The sequence below is a fragment of the Gracilinanus agilis genome, chromosome 2 (assembly GCF_016433145.1).
Source record: "Gracilinanus agilis isolate LMUSP501 chromosome 2, AgileGrace, whole genome shotgun sequence".
NCBI classification, from domain to species: domain Eukaryota; kingdom Metazoa; phylum Chordata; class Mammalia; order Didelphimorphia; family Didelphidae; genus Gracilinanus; species Gracilinanus agilis.
In genome coordinates this window covers 542769973-542787656 of record NC_058131.1, presented here as the reverse complement: position 1 = coordinate 542787656, position 17684 = coordinate 542769973, and the positions used below count along the sequence as shown (strand labels likewise).

General features: G+C 34.8%; 1 protein-coding gene across 1 annotated transcript in view; it reads right to left on the bottom strand.

The window, feature by feature from the left end:
- Positions 1 to 368: 368 nt before the first annotated feature.
- MYO5C (myosin VC) overlaps positions 369 to 17684 on the bottom strand; it is a 142649-nt gene continuing 125333 nt past the window's right edge. Inside the window, exons 37-42 of the mRNA XM_044660046.1 lie at positions 13282 to 13371; positions 11738 to 11888; positions 9903 to 10185; positions 7370 to 7544; positions 6655 to 6735; positions 369 to 521 (exon numbers count right to left, since the gene is read on the bottom strand). Of these exons, the coding sequence (XP_044515981.1) occupies positions 369 to 521; positions 6655 to 6735; positions 7370 to 7544; positions 9903 to 10185; positions 11738 to 11888; positions 13282 to 13371 (933 nt within the window). The remainder of the gene's footprint in view (positions 522 to 6654; positions 6736 to 7369; positions 7545 to 9902; positions 10186 to 11737; positions 11889 to 13281; positions 13372 to 17684) is intronic.

The window sequence follows — 17684 nt, the reverse complement described above, 5'->3', positions numbered from 1 at the left end:
GTTTAAATCTGGGTAGATAGATACATAGATCTCTCTTCCTCTACTATAGAGCTGTATCTGCCCTAATTTTGATCCATGAGAAACATTAAATAAGAAGCAAATGCTCTAAAAATTTTGGTAAAGGAAGGGAAGGATTCCAAATGTTTCAGCCAGAGCTGGCAGGTCTTAGAGAAATGTTGTGGACAGTCAACAATTTGGTGAGGGAAGGCTTTGCTAACAAAAAACATGATGAAATGGTATCAGTCTGGGAAGACCTCATTCTGTTTTTCATATCACATTTCAAGGTATATCAAATATCAATTGATAAAGTGACCCCCAAATGTTTACACTTAAATAACTTTTGGGGAAAAAAAATTTCTGTTTGTTTCTTATAATCTTGTGAGAAAGCCCAGTTTGAAACTGCTGGGGATCTCTATCATTTCCAGAGCATGCGGTGAAGGAATAAAGGGAAATGTGACTTGAAAGAGATATTTGGTATCCAACATCAGCTGGCCTGTATCCTCTCGGCTATTTAGTAGAGCCTGAAATGACAATCAAAGAAAAGAGAGTAATATCAATAAACATTTTCATTTTTCTTCACTGGATAGCTATAATTTCCAAAGAGAACACATATATTTATTTCTAGCACTTCCTCCTCAGCTTTCATTAACTTTGATCCACTGGGTACTCTGCTTCAGCTTACATGTTCACTCCTCAGGGGCCTGATTAATCATTCTAGTTTCTGACTTCTCACTATTAATGACAGTTCATATTTTCTTCCAAGAAAATTTCAGATTCATTAGTTACTGCTAGAGATTTTAATAATTCACTTTCAGAGTTTGCAAAACATTTTCTTCACAATAATTTCTCTGTAAGATTGGTAGTGTAATAATTACTTCCATTTTACAGAGTAGAAAACTGACAATCAGTGACTTTTTCAGGGTTTTGTGGTTCACTCATTTTAGTCACATCCAACTCTTTGTGACTCCATTTGGGAATATATTGTTTTATATCTGCTAAATTGTAAAGTATGGCTCAAACCTAATTGGGTCTTTTGACTCTGAAGTCTTCCCACAAAACAATATTGCTCCTGGTTATAATAAAAAGAAATGATTAAAACATTACTCTTAAGTCCAAATATGAAATGCTCTCAAATATTTTAAATTTTATTGCATTAATCTCTCTAGCTATATACTTCCCCCTAGTAATTAGGGGAAGTAAGCAAAATCCTTCCCAATTCACTTAAGAAACACCATATTCACTTAAAAGAAAGATTCAATATCAAAGCTCAGTAGTCACTAAAATATGATGAAGACTTGAAGGGCAACCTTTTTTGTTGTTGTCACTAATATACCTAAATGCTTTGAATGAACACAGGAAGAAAGCTCCAAGGGTTTTCTTTCCCTTCTGTCCTCTCCCCACCTTCAGAGCTGAAATAGCTTCAATGTACTCCAGTACTTTGAAGGCTCTTCCTGTCTTCACCTGACAATCACTTTGGGTTTGAGGTATTTCTTACTACCTCTGATTTTGGACAAGTCACTTCACCTCTTCAAGCCTTCGAATTATCCTCTGTTAAATGAGTGGATTTGACTAAATGATCTTCAAGGCTCCTAGTGCTAATAGTCTAGAATCAATGATGTCCTTTACTCCTCTTTTTTATTTTCACATAATAATAACAGCTATAAAAACAGTGATGACATAGTGACATAGCCTGGTAGCTAGAATTCTATATCAGAAGCTCACTCTCTTTTATCAAATGACAGACAACAAATCCTCATGTTACAAAGATAAATCTCAAAATAGCCTATAGAACTCTAGGAACTGGGCCATTATCAAAGACTAAACTATTGTCCACAACTATCTGCAGAGAATATAATAACATTTTTAGTAGATGTCACCAAACCAAATATTCAGTCTCCAGGCTACACTGAAATGAAAAAGTTTCAAAATATGAAGATCTATCAGAACAGATCAAAATTATACAGGAGCATGTGCATAACCTTGTTGTTCACCTGCCTGCCACTGGAGATGTGTTGCAGACTCTATGATTTTACATTCATTCAAATATATTTTTATATCACCAGTTTCCTCAAATATCCCTCCTCTCCTCTTTCTCACGTAATAAAAGAAAAAGAACAAATTAGCACAACTGATAGATACTGGAAAAAATACAAAAACATATGCAAAATCTCCCACCTCTGAGAAGAGATGGGTTGGTTGGAACATCCTTTAATATCTCTTTCAAGTCATACTTGTTCTTTATAAATTTGCAGCATTCACTTTTGATTTTTCTGGGTGTGGCTGTTTTTTCTGTTTTATGTGTATTGTTTTCTTGACTCTACTTATTTCATTCTGCACCAGCTGATGTAGATTTTTCTGTGCTTCTCTGTATTTGCTATATTCATCACTTCTTGTGGTACAGTAATAATATTCCATTATATTTACATACCAAAATTTATTTAGCTATTCTCTAATTGATGAGCATCATCTACTTTGTTTCCAATTCTTTGCTATCGCAAAAAGTACTGCTCTGTAATAAGTTCTGTTAATAGATTCTCTGTCAAAGGATATGGACATTCTAGTCAACTTTATTTGCATAGTTCCAAATTATTTTCCAAAATGGTTCCAAAATTTCACATTCCACCAGCAACATATCAGTAAGTCTATCTTCCCACAATTTCCTCCCTCTAAATACATTTTTGACTATTGCCATCTTTAATTATCTTTGCCAGTTTGTAAAGTGTGAGATGGAACTTCAGACTTGGTTTGATTTGTATTTCTCCTGTTAATAGTGATTGAGAAAATTCTTTCATGTGGTTGTGAATATTTTGCAGTTCTTTTAAGAACTATTTGAACATTGAACACATCTATTGGATATAGCTGTTGTTTATGTCTATGTATATGTTAATTGTTTCTATATCTTGAATACCAAACCTTTATCAATGAAATTTAATACAACAATATTTCCCCATTAAACCCACTTCATTTTTTTATCCTATATATATCAGTATTGTCTGTGTAGAAGCTTTACAGTTTCATATAATCAAAGTTATGTATTTTATCTTTTGCAACTGCCTCTTATCCCTTATTTGGTTAAGAATACATACTTTGAGGAGCAGCAAGTTTGCTCAGTGGTTAGAGAGCCAGCCCTAGAGATAGGAGGTCCTGGATTTAAATCTGACCTTAGATATTTTCTAGCTGTGTGACGCTAGGCAAGTCACTTAACCACAATTGCCTAGCCTTTACCCCTTTTCTTCTTTGGAACCAATACTTAGTATAGATTCTATGACAGAAGGTATGAGTTTTAAAAAAAACAAAACACTGCTTACTCATTGCTGTGAGAGGTATATGATCTGCTTTTCTTCAAAATTTTTAGTATGATCTTTAATATTAAGATCACATATGCATTTAGAATGTATTATAGAATTTGGCATAAGGGATTGGTCTAACCATAATTTCAGCTAGACTGTTTTCAAATTTTCTCAGCAGCTTTTAATCAAATAGGGACCTTCTTTCCTAGATAATTTATGCTTTGTTGAACAGTTATTTAGTTTTATTGTTTCCAAATCTCCCTTGTCTAGTTTGCTCCAGTGATCTACTTTTCTATTTTTTTTTGTATTTTTTTTTTGTATTTTTTTTAAACTCTTGTACTTCGGTGTATTGTCTCATAGGTGGAAGATTGGTAAGGGTGGGCAATGGGGGTCAAGTGACTTGCCCAGGGTCACACAGCTGGGAAGTGGCTGAGTCTACTTTTCTATTTTTAAACTAATAACAAATGATTTTGAGGACTCCTACTTTATAATATAGCTTGAGTTCTAGAAACCAACCCTTTGTTAATTTGGCATAGCATTTAAAGTAAAAATTAATTTTGGTAGTATTACCATTTTTATTATATTGGCATGGCCCAGCCATGAACACAATTTAAGTTGTTCCTTTATAGTTGATTCTATACAAATCTTTTATGTGCTTTGGTAGATTTAATCCTAGACAGTTTGTGCATTTTATAGTTATTTAGAAGAGGATTTCCTTTTCTATTCCCTTTTCCATTTTACTATTTTTATATGGTAATACAGTTGTTTTTTGAGGGTTTATTTTGTAGCCTGCATTTTGCTACTGTCTTGATTAGTATCTCTGCTGGTACTCTAGGATCATCAGCAAATAAATATAGGCTTTTTTCTTCTTTAATTATCTTTATGTCTTTAAATTCTTTCTGTGGTCTTATTGCTGTCATTGACATTTACAGAAACATGTGAAATAATAATGGGATTAGTGGGCATCCTTGCTTTAGTCTCATTAACTGGAAAAGAAAGAGTGGTAAGGGCTAGGCAATGGGGTTTAAGTGACTTGCCCAGGGTCACACAGCTAGGAAGTGTCTGAGGCCGGATTTGAACCTAGGACCTCCCGTCTCTAGATCTGGCTCTCAATCCACTGAGCTACCCAGCTGCCCCCTAATGAATGATTTCTTGAAGAAATCACTATAGTTTGGATGATAGGATTTTGTTAATAATTTTTGAATTGATATTCTCAATAGTGATTTTGGTCTATTGTTTTTCTTCTTTGTTTTTATTTTTTCTGGTTTAGATTTTAGGACTATATTTATCTCAAAAAGATTCTGGTAAGGTACTTGCTTAATTTTTGAAAAAATTATATAGTATAATTATTATTTTTTTTGAAGTATGACAATTCTGTGAATTCTTCAGGAGCAGAATGCCTTTTTATTTGGTATTTACTTTGCATCTTGTTTTCTTTTCTTTTCTTATTTAAAATTTCTTTTTGATCTTTTATTAGTTTGAGTATTTCTATATTTTTGAAGATATTCCTCTATTTCCTTTGTATTCTTAGTTTTGTTAGCATGTACCTGTGCACAATAGGTTCTGGTTTTTTTTTATTTATTTCTTCTGGTTTTGTTGTGATTTCACTTTGTTCTTTTTTTTTATTTGATTTTCAGTCTTTTTAATCAGATGGGCTATTGACTTTGTTTCTGTTTTTTAATACTCTTACCTTCCATCTTAGAATCAATACTGTGTATTGGTTCCAAGGCAGAAAATCAGTAAAGGCTATGCAATGGAGGTTAAGGGACTTGTTCAGGTTCATACAGCTAGGAAGTATCTGAAGCCAGATTTGAACTTTGGATTTCATGTCTCTAGGCCTGGCTCTCAATCCACTCAGCCATCCAGCTCCTTCCTCACTTTATTTATTAGTTAGTCCTTACAAAGAACTAAATTTTAGCTTTGTCACTTTTATAGTTCTTTGGTTTCTGATTTATCTTTCTTTGAACTTATTTTAGGGTTATTTGTGTCCTTTCCAATAAAAAAATGCTTATTCAGTTCATTAAGCCTCTCCTTTTCCATGCCATTCTATAATTTCATCCCACAAAAAAACACTGATTCACCTGTAGGCAGAGTATTTTAAGGGCTAGTCCAAGATGTTTCAGGACTGTTTCTCCATCATCACTTATGTTTAACTTCTGCTTTCACTCTTACTTTATCAAGCACATTTAAATAGAAGCCTCTTAATAGTTTCTCTATTGCCTCACTGTTGACCTTGCATAAGTTTATACTTCTTGTATTTCTATTGTCTGAGGTATTTGAGAAAAGTCATCTCTTCTGGTATGGTTTTATCTTTAAGGAGGTTTGAATGTTGATTTACTGTTAAACATTCCTTCACTTATGGTTAGGTTCAGATTTGCAGAGTGAGTCGCCTTAGACTTTATCTTAAATTCTATTGCCCTTAAGAATACAAGATTCCATTCCCATCTATGTTTTCTGGCAGGTACAGAATAGTCTTGTGTTATGTGAATTTCCTTTCCTTAATATCTGAAGATCTTTCTTCGGGTCCCTGGCACAATTTGTTGTTTCCCAATTAAATTGCTAGATTTAATCTCTATGTGTCTAGGAGTTTGCAGCCTTAGGGAATCTCACCTCCCCACCCCCAAGCAATTTGTGAATTCTTTCCATTGGCATTTTGTTTTCTGTGTTCAGAAGTTCTGGGCAGTTTTGGCAGTTTTTTCTTATATAATAGTATTTATGTTTTATGACTTGCATTCTGGTAATAAACTTACATTCTAATACTTTAACTTAACAAAAAACTTAGTTATTTTATTTATCTATACAACAGTCCACAAATATTATATATGTGAGCAGCTAGATGGTACAGCAGATAGAATGCTAGGCTTGGAGTCAGGAAGAACTGAGTTCAAATCCAGTCTCAGTCAGGAACTAGCTGTTTGCCCCTAGGTAAGTCATTTAACACAACTTAATCCCTCCTCCCATTATATATAAAAGTAAAATAGCAGGATGTCAACTTGTCCCAGGATCAATGAGAGCACTATGATAATAGCTCACATTTATATAGTGCTTTGTACTTTACATATGCTAATCTCATTCATGACCCCCTTTGAAGTTAGTGCTTTTGATATCCTCATTTTACAGATTAAGAAACTGAGACCTGAGAGATTAAGAGATTATTTGCCCAGGGTTATACAGTTGCTAGTTAGTGTGAGCACAAATTTAACCTAGGTCTTCTTGACTCCAAGTCTAGAATTCTCTTCCCTGCCCTAAGGGATGCTGCTTAATCCTAGACTTTCAAAATATTGTTTAAATTAGTTTTCTTATAGTTCATTTTAAGAAATAATACTTAAAAAAACTATAACTGCAGCATACTTGTGAACCTTACCTGTACTTTGCGGACAAAGGATGGAGTCACTCTTTTCTCAAAGTCATCTATAGGTGTGTATGAATTAAGGATCTTTATGATCTGAAAATATCACATAAAATGATAATAAACCATGAAAAGGGTACAATCCTGTCCAATAATAGTTCAGGAGGCTTATAATAGTTCAGGGCATGTCATAGTTCATATGAGATCCCTGTAACCCTACGATTGCAGGGGTAGAAAGGATTAGATTAGATTCTAGAGGCAAGGGATGATAGAACCTAAGCGATTGGTAAATATTTTTAAAGGGGAGGAATGATTGTTGCCAATTATTGGTAAGTTACAGAAAAGAAAACAGGAAAAGATTTAAGAAAATTACATATAAAAATTAAAAATGGGCAAATAGAGAAAACTCTTGATCTTTTAGTTTTAAGAATGAATAAAAGGTTGCATGGGAGTTAGAGTTCCCTCTCTCATTAGATTTTTTTCTTACAATACAGTTCAACAAGATATTATTGTCTGATCCCCACTTCAGCTTCCAAGAAGGAGAAAATAAAATTGTGGAGGGAACAAATGGAAATTCAGCCCTAGGGGCCTGAAAATACTTTCATCCAAAGAAATATAAGAAATATATTTATGTTCCAACACTTGGCTAATTAAGAAGAGAGAAAGTATCATCCCCAGGGACACCACAGAAACAGTCAGCAAAGCCTAAGAAAAAGAACAAATCTATTACCTGTACAGCAGACAGAGAAGTACAGCGATCATATATTTCTTTGGCATCAGTATCTGTGATCTTTTTGACCTGAAGCAACCAGGCAGCCTGAGAAAGAGGTTCCAGAGTTTCCTTAGCTGTGCTATTCTGCAAATTCTTATCTTTTAGCCATTCTTCTAAGTAGCTGATGTTGCACCTGGAGCAAAAGTAGAAGGGGGCATAAATTTGGCTTGGTTCTATTTTTTACAACCCTTTTGAAAAAGCAGTCATATATGTTAGCACTTCCTAGAAATAAGTCAGGCATCCTTGGGGCCATGTCATGGTTCTTATGAGATCCTCATGACCGCAGGAGGATAAGAGTGAAAAGGGTTAGATTCTAGAGGCAAGGGATGATAGAACCTAAGAAACTGGGAAATATTCTTAAGGGGGAGAAACAATTGTCAATTATTGGTAAATCAGAGAAGAGAAAAAAAAGATTTTTAAAAATGACATATAAAATTAAAAGTCGGTAAATAGAGAAAACTCTTGATCTATTAGCTTTAAGAATGGATAAAAGGTTGGATGAGGTTTAGAGTTCCCTCCCTCAGGCATCTGTTAGATAAATGTATGCTCACAAGTAAGTTTTTTAATCATTCAGGGTCTTAGCTTCTTCATCTATAAAATAAGAATGATAGCACTTGCACATTCTTACTTCACTGAGTTATGAACAAAAAACTTTGCAAATATTAAAATGTTATAACATAGAGACCATGACTCCTGCCTATTTCCCCTGCCTAAGGGTATTAATGTACTCAACTTTCAACTCTGTCCTGAGATTAGACTGTTTTGATTGATGAATCAAACTTCTTTATCCACTAAATCTCCTGGTGGCTCCTGGCCACACATCATATTTATCTACCCTGAACATCTTGCCTATCTATCCTTGTCCTTGTACTTTCCACTTCTAAAACCAGGACTCTTATAGAATCACAGGTTAGAACTGAAAAGGGTTTTAGAGATAATCTATATTAACTATCATTTTAAACCAACCACCAAGCACTTATTATATACCACTGCTATATAGCAGGCATTATGCACACACAAAAAAAGAGTGAAATAATCCCTACTCAAAAGGCATTTACACTAATTCTCTTTGTAATTTAAGATAAATTATCCACTTTCTTTATGCATTATTATCTCTAGCTCCCAAATAGAGATAACAATCCCAAACCTATGTATCTTATGGGAGTTAGAATTATTGAAAGTATCTTTAAAAAGCATCTAGCTCCTTAGAGGACAGGGCTACATAAATGTTTCTTCTTTGGTTCATACTTCTATTTGGATGGGCTCTTGTGACAGGTACTAGAATTAAACCTCCAGGAACAGAAGTTCTTTAAGTCTTATAGCTTAAAAGCAAGCATAGTAGGACCTGGAGTTGTTTGAACCTTTCTCTGCCATTACACCTCAAAATGAAGTTGAAAGGTCCATCATTTAATAAACTGAGAGTTTATTAAAACTATGACCCATTCAGATCTTTGGGTTTACTTTAACAAAGGTTGAATCACATCAGAGCACTAGAGGACATCTGCTTAGTAGTATTAGGGAAAATAAACAGCACTAGTCTGTCACCTGTGAAAAGTGGGCACTCTGCTAATGTTGGAACAGATGTCATCTGTAAAGACATTTCAGTGTTGAATTTAATGTTAATGATTCTAACTGGACAGCTTATAAATAAATTCAATGTCAGGGCAGCTTCTATGCATCTGTAGCCCCTTGTCTAATAAAGCAATATGGAAATCTTTCTTGGGCTTAAAACCAATGGCTTTCCATTATCTATGGCATAGAGTTCTACTTCCTTAGCCTGGTAATCAAAGTCTTCCTTAATCTGGCTTCAGCCCAGTTTCTCAATTTTATTTCCTACTATTTCCCCCAACTCAAAACTTTTACTCTCACTATCCTGCTCTGGTCACTGTCCACTAGCACAGACCTGGGCCTTTGTTCAGCTCATTATCACACTTGGAATATGCTTTCTTCTCTTCTTTCCATTTGACTAAATTCTGTTTGACCTAATTCAAATCCCACCCCTTCAGTGAAGCCTTTCCCAGACATCCCAGTTTACAATAATTTCTTTCTCTCCTAAATGCTTCTCAAACTTAGTATCTCTTACTAGCTTTTCACCTTATGCTTCTTCACCAAGATGGTAAATTTCTCAAAGGCAAGAAATTATGTCTCATGCTTCTTTGTGTCTCCTTTAGTGCTATTCACAGAGAAGGTGCTGAATATTGACAATGGAAACTCCAAAAGTCAAGAATGAAAAAAAGTTAGAATTCTTGGTTCTGAGGACTATAGAACCTATTATGTCCCTGGCATGAGTGTCTGATGTCAACATGAGAAAGTTAACATCTAACAGCCTATAACCATCCTTCACAGAATAAGTCAGATGGAGCTCATATCAAATATATTGGAGAAAGGCTACACAAGGTGTGCACCCTGCTTTAAAAAGCTCTCCCTTTCCCCCCACCCCCTTTTCTCTCTCTAGCCAGTTATAGCTTGCTAAGAGGTTTACTGGCTTTACCTTATCTGCATTCCTTTCCTACAAGAGCACATGTCCTTGCGAAGGAAGAGACTATTCAAGGTGACAGCTCCTATCAGAAAGAAAAGCTGCTTTACAGCCTGCTTTAGAAGCTCTTGGTCCAGCCCATTCTGACACATGGTAGTATAAAAATAGCTGAGTTGCTGCAGAATAGAGGTCATGGTGTAGGCATCTGTGTCGTCAATGCTGGAGGAACGCTTACGGAATCCTGTTGGTTTCAAACCAGAAATTCCCTGAAGGCTTTCATATTCCAGCATTCCTGGTACTGAAGAAAGACATGAAAAGAAATGTAGAAGTCATTTCTTGCACCATAAGAAGACATTAGAAGGTGAATTTATTTTTACTGTTGTTCTTTGTGGACAACTTCATTTTTAAAAGGCTAAACAGTGTCTTGAATATAATGGCAATAGTAACATCTGTGTACATATAGTTTGTACCCAGTACAATATAAACTTCTTGAGGGCAGGAACTATTTTCATTTTTGCCGGTAAATCCTAGAACCTTTCATAAAGCCTGGTACATAGTTACTTATGTAGTTGGATTTAATTGAATTGCATTGCACTAGCACCATAGACAAAAGAAACTCAATGACTTATGGATATGAGTGTTGAAGAGGTGCATAATTAGATGGATGCAAGTATATATTTGCAGAGACTCCAACAAAGCATCTAAGTCAGATAAGATGGATAGATATTGGAAAGAAGATAGTCTAATCAGGAAAATTCATAATTGGCATATTATCCAGACCCAAACCATGGTCATTAGTAGGTCCCTGTCAACATGGAGGAACATTTCTTGGGTAGTACCCCATGGCTATGTCCTCAGCCCTCTGTTGATTGATATTTTCATCAATGCTTTAGATGATGGTATAGAGGACACAGTGCTAAAGGGGCTGGTTAAAGCACTGGATGATATCAGGATCCAAAAAGATATGTTGAGAGCACAAATAGATAAAAAAAGATAAAATTTAAAAGGGATAACTTATACTTTGATTCACAAGTATAAGATAGGGGAAGCACATCTGGGTGGCAGAGTTTGTATGACAATGATCTTGGGGCTTTAGTGGACTACAAAGTGAACAATATAATCATACATCAGCCTAAATAATAAAATGGTGAAAAACCTTGAGAGCATATCATCTAAGGAATAGTTGAATAAGGAATTGGGGATGTTTAACCTAAAGAGAAGATGATTTTTTTTCTTTGGGGGAGAAGTAGGCATTGAGAAAGAGACATAAAATACTCTTTAAGTTTTGGAATTACTACATGAAGGAGAAAAATCTGTTTTCAGACAGTAAAACTGGGAGTAATGTATAGAAATTTGACTCGATGTACAAGAAACAAATCTTAAACAATTATCACTATCTCTATGTGGAATGAGCTACTTTTGGTGGAGCCATGGTTCTCTATGGATATCTTTGAGTAAAAGTTGGATGACCAGTTTTATATGATCTTATAGAGAGCATTCTTGGTGGGGTGTGGATTAGATTAGATAACTTTTAAGAGCCTATCGAACAGTCTAGTCCTGGCTTGGAACTATTACAATAAAAAATAAAGAGAATACTGAAAATTAGAGAAAGTACATAAGGATTTTAAGACTATAGAAAAAGCCACATAAAAAGTGGAAGTTCTTGTCTTAAAAGACATACATTAGCAATCATAATGAGACCTCACTTATAGACTATGATGTCATAATAAATAAAGAATGTATATAAACTACTTATACTATTAAATTATGTCACTTAATCATACTGCTCAGCTATACCCAAATATCATCTTTGTTGTCTCATTTTAGTTGATTATCCATTCCTTTCTTACCTATCATTGGTTGAATATTATTCTCCATTACAGTCATGAATTGATGATATATCCGTATTGCCAAATCACTGAGAATTTGTCTATATTCTGAAAGGTCAAAATTCGTCAAACAATTCTTATTTTGACGTGGAGTGTTATACTTCATAAATTCCTGAAAGTCAATTATGGCATATAAACATTAGAAGACCATTTGCTCTGACATCATATGAGACATTATCAGGAACATGCAGAAAATGGATATACTTATTCACTGACTTGATCATGAACTTCTGTTAGAACCCTTCTTTATATCTTTAGGTACATGATCTGGCATTCATTTATTTTAAATTCAATTTTACTTAATTTCCAATAAGATCGGATTGATCTCCCTATCACCTACATTCAACAAAATCCCAAATTTCTGTGTATAAAAAAGTCTGGTCAAGTAAAACAAATGACTGCATTGGCCATATTTTTAAAAAGTCTTAATCTGCTCTCCAAGTCTTTTGCAACTTTTTATATATAAGAAAAATAGCAAAGTAAATTAACAAATTGAGTTAGCATATTCGAATAAACTATAATATATTAAGAATACAATCTACCATTCAAGGTGTGGTAACAGCTTCTATGTCTTTTTTTTTTAAAGAACCAAATACATGATGTCTCTTTATAACTGTCTTATTATATATTTCCTGGTGAGCTTAAATTCTCTCAGTTGGGAGGATGGCAATTGTGATCTTCCTGGACTGCCATGGTGATAAAGAAGAACTACCCTTTCCTCTTTTTCTGAGATAGTGACTTCAAGACATTTGGCAGGTGAATAACTTAAAATAACTTTTTTTTCTGAGGACTAATGATGACAAAAGAGTCTATAACACCAGCAATAATGACAGATAGATAAACATAACACAACCCCATGGTAGCTTGCCTATTTCTCAAGCTGGATCTATATTTATGAGATATCATAATATATCATAATAATAATGATAATAAAATTAAATTCACACTATCAATCTTTGTTGGCTTAATAAGCATCTCTCACAAATGGTAAAGAACAGATCATAAATGAAATAGGGAGCAGAGACCAGTGAATACCATTAGGGCCACTGAAATTAAAATTAGTATCCTAAAAGGGATATACCTTCAGCTCAGTAATCAATAGATAAGCCAAAATATATTGCTTCTATGAGCCTTAGGTCACGCCATATATTAGGACTAAGTAAACATGGGTGCTATGCCAATGGCTGCCACTAACTACCTATATGAACCTAGACAAATCCCTTAGCCTCTCTAAACCCCCAACTGCATCATCTTTCAAATTGGAATAAGAATAATCTTTACTATATACCTCATAGGACATTTATGATGATCAATTGAGGTAAAATATATAATAAATGGATTTGAAAAGGATAAAGTATTATTTGAATGAAAGATGGTATTATTACAGTCATTACAACAGCAAAACATAACTTAGCACATTCATTCTATGAGTTCCTGTTGGATTACTTAGAATGACCTGTAGAATTAGGTAGTTAATTAATGCAAAAAATGCAACAAATCCCCACCTCTTCTCCACTGTACTGTTTCAGGCAGTTAAGGAAGTGGCATGTATTGGAAAGCCAAAAGGACAGCATCTCAAAATCTTCATAATGTTCCTAGAGAAAGATGAAGACACACAAAGTTAACAATGTCTAACTAGAGGGTTTCGAAGACCCATTAACATGGGCACTTAGTTATTGGTGAGTTGAAAATCAGTGCCCTAAAGAATCATTTGATGAAAAATAGTGTGTATTCATTCTTCAAACAAACATTTCCTTAACACCTACTAAACATCCAGCTTGTATTTATTATGTGTAGAGAAATATTGTGGACATTGAAGAAGACAGAAAAGAAAAATACCTTACCTTAAATACCTTTACCTTAAAGGCATTTATATGATCATTTGGAGTCAAGACAAACACATGTGAAATATTTAAGTAATGGTGAAATATATTATTTAATTAAATAACAATGTGAGGATGCAAATATTAAGTGTTCAATGAATGGGGAAATTATTTAGAGACAGCCTTATGAAAGAGGTGGAATCAGTCAACAAGTATTTAGAAAGGGCAGCTAGGTGGTGGCACAGTAGATAGACCACCAGCCTGGAGATGGGAGATTCTGAGTTCTAATCTGGCCTCAGATACTTCCTAGCTATGTGATCCTGGCTACAGGAGAATCCACTATTTCTAAAAGCTGTTCTTTCCATTTTCAAATAGTTCTGATTATTCAAGTGTTTTTTCTTTCAACTATCTTAAGGCTATATTTTTTTACATTAGTCTTAGAAATGATAGTTAAAAGGATTAGTCAGAGAAGAAAAAAGTAAAAATAAAGAAAATCATTGAGGATGGTAGGGGTTAATGTTTTAGGAAGAAAATCAGGAAATTATGTCATGGAAGTCAAGGGTAGATAGTTTCATGAAAGAAGCACAATCAGCACTCATATGCTGCAGAGAGGTTAAAGAGAATGAATACAACGAATTTTGTTACATGCAATTTCAGTCCAGTGGTGGGAATGGAAGTTTTGAGGAAGTGGAGTATAGATTACTCATTCAAAAAGTCTGGCAGTGAAAAAGAAAGAAACAGCTAAAAGAAGGCAAATACTTTTTCAAAATGTGAGAGCTAGACATGTATGAAGGCAGAAAAGAAAGAGCCAGGACAATGAAGATTGAGAGATTGAATATGCCAGAGAGGAAGGAATTTCTGTTCACTTCTAACCAATACCAATATGGAATCTCTGGGTTTCTGTAAAATCTGTGGGTTTTTGACATAAAAATTTAATGATAGAACCATTTTGGGGCTAAAACAAAATAAAAGAAAATCTGTTTCAACCAGATCCATTATATGAAAAATCCAAATTTATAAAACAAATAATAAGCAATTAATTATTCATACTATAAAAGGAGAATTCATAATAAGGCATTCCTGCCCATAGTTATCTCCCTGAATATATTTAATATATGATTAATACACATCTGGTTGTCCCCCATGCCTAGAACTTCCTCTTTTTACTTCTAGCTCTTGGTTTCCTGCAGGTCTCAAGTCAAATCCCATCTTCTGAAAGAAGTCTTTCCTGGGCACAAAGAAGTTAAATTAACTTGCCTAAGATCACACAATCCATGTATTAAAGGTATCATTTGAACTAAAGTCTACCTTATTTACTATGCCATGCTGTTTCTGAAACATTTTCTGTTTCACAAAACAAGGTAGACCTTTAATTAAATATATAAGCAATTTCAAGCATAAGAAATTATTTCTTATGACTAAGAGAAAATAAGGAGTTGACTCCAGAATACATAAAGGAAGCTAATAACTTTCCTTTTTTTTTTTTTTTTTTTGCATGACTCGATGATAGACCTAAAACAGGACTTGCATCCTTTTGCCTAGCAAAATGGCATGGTGACCAGTAAGATACTACCAGAAGATCACAAAGAAAATGTCCCATGAACTACTCTTACGAGATAATAGAGCAAGCCACAGACTTCAGGAGATTTTTTTTTCTACCAAAGAACCATCATATGGTTGCCCACTATCTGCTGAAAGACCTCAGAAGAGAGGCGACATATTACCCCTCAAGGGGGCCTATGCTACTATTAGGATTAATTAAGCCATAGGGCTAATGAGGACTATTTGGAGTAATTGGGAATCTTAGCAACTAAGGACAGGGTAAAGAATAGTGGATAAGATTTCTTTAAGGCCAGAATCTTGGGAAGGTTGCCTGCTGGAATTCTGGATCACATGAGACAGTTGGGTTTTCCAACTGCCCATGAACTCCTAGAGGTTTTTCCCTAGGAGAAGACTGGTGTTTCTGTTCCCTGGAACAATGAAAAAACCCAGTGGCAGGTGAAGGAGGAGAACAGGTTGAGTTTCTGGAATAAATTTGTGGGGGAAATCATCAAAAAAGAGAAAGAGAGAGACTGGTTTTTCCTCTGTGTGGCTGCTGAGAGGGCCAAGCCATTTTGTGGCCTGCTTAGGCCAAAAAGCCTAGCTAGGCCCAGAAGGGTTGGCAGTGGGTAGAGAGAGTGAATAACCAAATTGATTTAAAGTTGAAAGAAATCTAAGGAGACAGTAAATTTACTTATATAACTGAGAGGATTAGTAATTAGCATAGCTTATTTAGTATAGACCCCAGGAATTAGTATAAATTAAGGAGTGATAAGAAGGCTCAGGGTAACCAGAGCAAGAAGCAAGTTCTCACAAACTAGGGGGAAGGGGTAAAAGTTTAGATCCCCTTTTAGATTAGGGAATTAATTCTCGCACCTTTATTTATCCTTACCCTTCCTTAAACCTTTTCAATATTAAATAAGGGTTTTTTTGTACAAGCTATCTCCAAGCAGTTTGCTTTCTGCCATATCTGACTAGGCCCAAACTAGCTACACAGAGCCTCATTAGCCACAAGCTGTTTGGCAACTGCCTGATTGACTACAAGCAGTAAAAAGATATTATATCCAATTTCCCCGCCTTAACATTTATATATTAACAGTTGTTTGCTTTGAATTCAGGGAAGTGCTATTTGGAAGTGTCTAGCAGACTCCCTATGGACACGTGGGGACTTTGAGACTACATTTCCCATGATCCCTGTGGGTTTCCAGTTTCCAGTTTAAGGAGTGGGGACGTCCAGCGTCCCCACGTATGGAACAATTTAAATTCAGAGGAGGGCTTAGAGAAAGCTCTTTCTGGGTTTTGCAGAGTGGCTGGCATACCAGAGGGACAAGATGGGCTCTGGTGGTAAAATTAAAAGATAGGCGCGGTCATATATATATTTTACAACATGGCCATGGCTTTAATTAAACTATTAATTTCTCTTACTATATCAGTCTTTATCATTTTTAATCTTACCACAGTCCTGGCCATTCTTATTTGCAACATTCTTAACTGTTCCTTATTTATAACATTACTTAACTTTTGGATAGCTCTAATTATTAGGAAGCCTTCATCTTCCTTTCTGCAACCCCTATCCATTGTGTCTAGATCTTCCCCTTAAGGCCAAGAAAAACAAGTCTATACTTTCTTCTTTGAACACAACAATCTTTAACATGTTATTATAATCATTCTATATTTTCCCTTTAGCTAAGAGAAAACTGAGAGTATTCATCTAACTAAAGGTATACCTATCAAAAGATCTAACTAAAGGTATATGTATCAGTTTCTTTAAATCTACTTTTCTAAGTAAAATAAGACATTTTCACTAGACACAATAAGGCATATTCCTCTAACAGTATATACTTAGGAAGGGCTTGGATGACCAACAAAGATGCAGTTAGGTGGAAATGGAGAATCTAGGTTGGTCTTAAAAGCAACTGCTTACACTAGAAATTATCTAGGAACATGTTCATCTTATCCAAACCACTACCCACATAATAAATCTCATGTACAATATCCTGACAAGGAATTATCCAGTTTCCTGCTAAAGATCTCTAGAGAAGGTCAAGTTACCAGCTCCTTGAGACAACCCATTCTATTTTTCTCTTTACGTTAGGTAGAAATCTGCCCCTTTCCATTGCTCTAATGTATGAAATACTGCTGACAGCCCAGGATTTAATTTTTTCCCCTCCTTTGACTTGCCCTCTGGGGCTATGCCAAGAAAAAAAATTCTATCTTTGCTGCTTCTATTTCCCCACGTAAAATTATAGAGACACTAAGTTAATGTAAGGTTGATCAGGTGATTCCTTGATTAAATTGAAGAGTTCTTCAATCAAATTGATGGGACATAAGAAATTCCTAATGATTGGCTGAAGGAAGAATCAGCCACTATCCCTTGAAGCCTATAAAAAAAGCTAATCTTATTGAAAACAGTTATCTTATTTATTCCCATTCCGCAAGCCAGTGGGAGACTTCCTTTTGTACTTTAATTCCTCTTTTATATGTTCTCTTCTCTCTTTCATCCTCCAATTTCAAGTTAATGATAATAACAACAATAATAAGCTCAT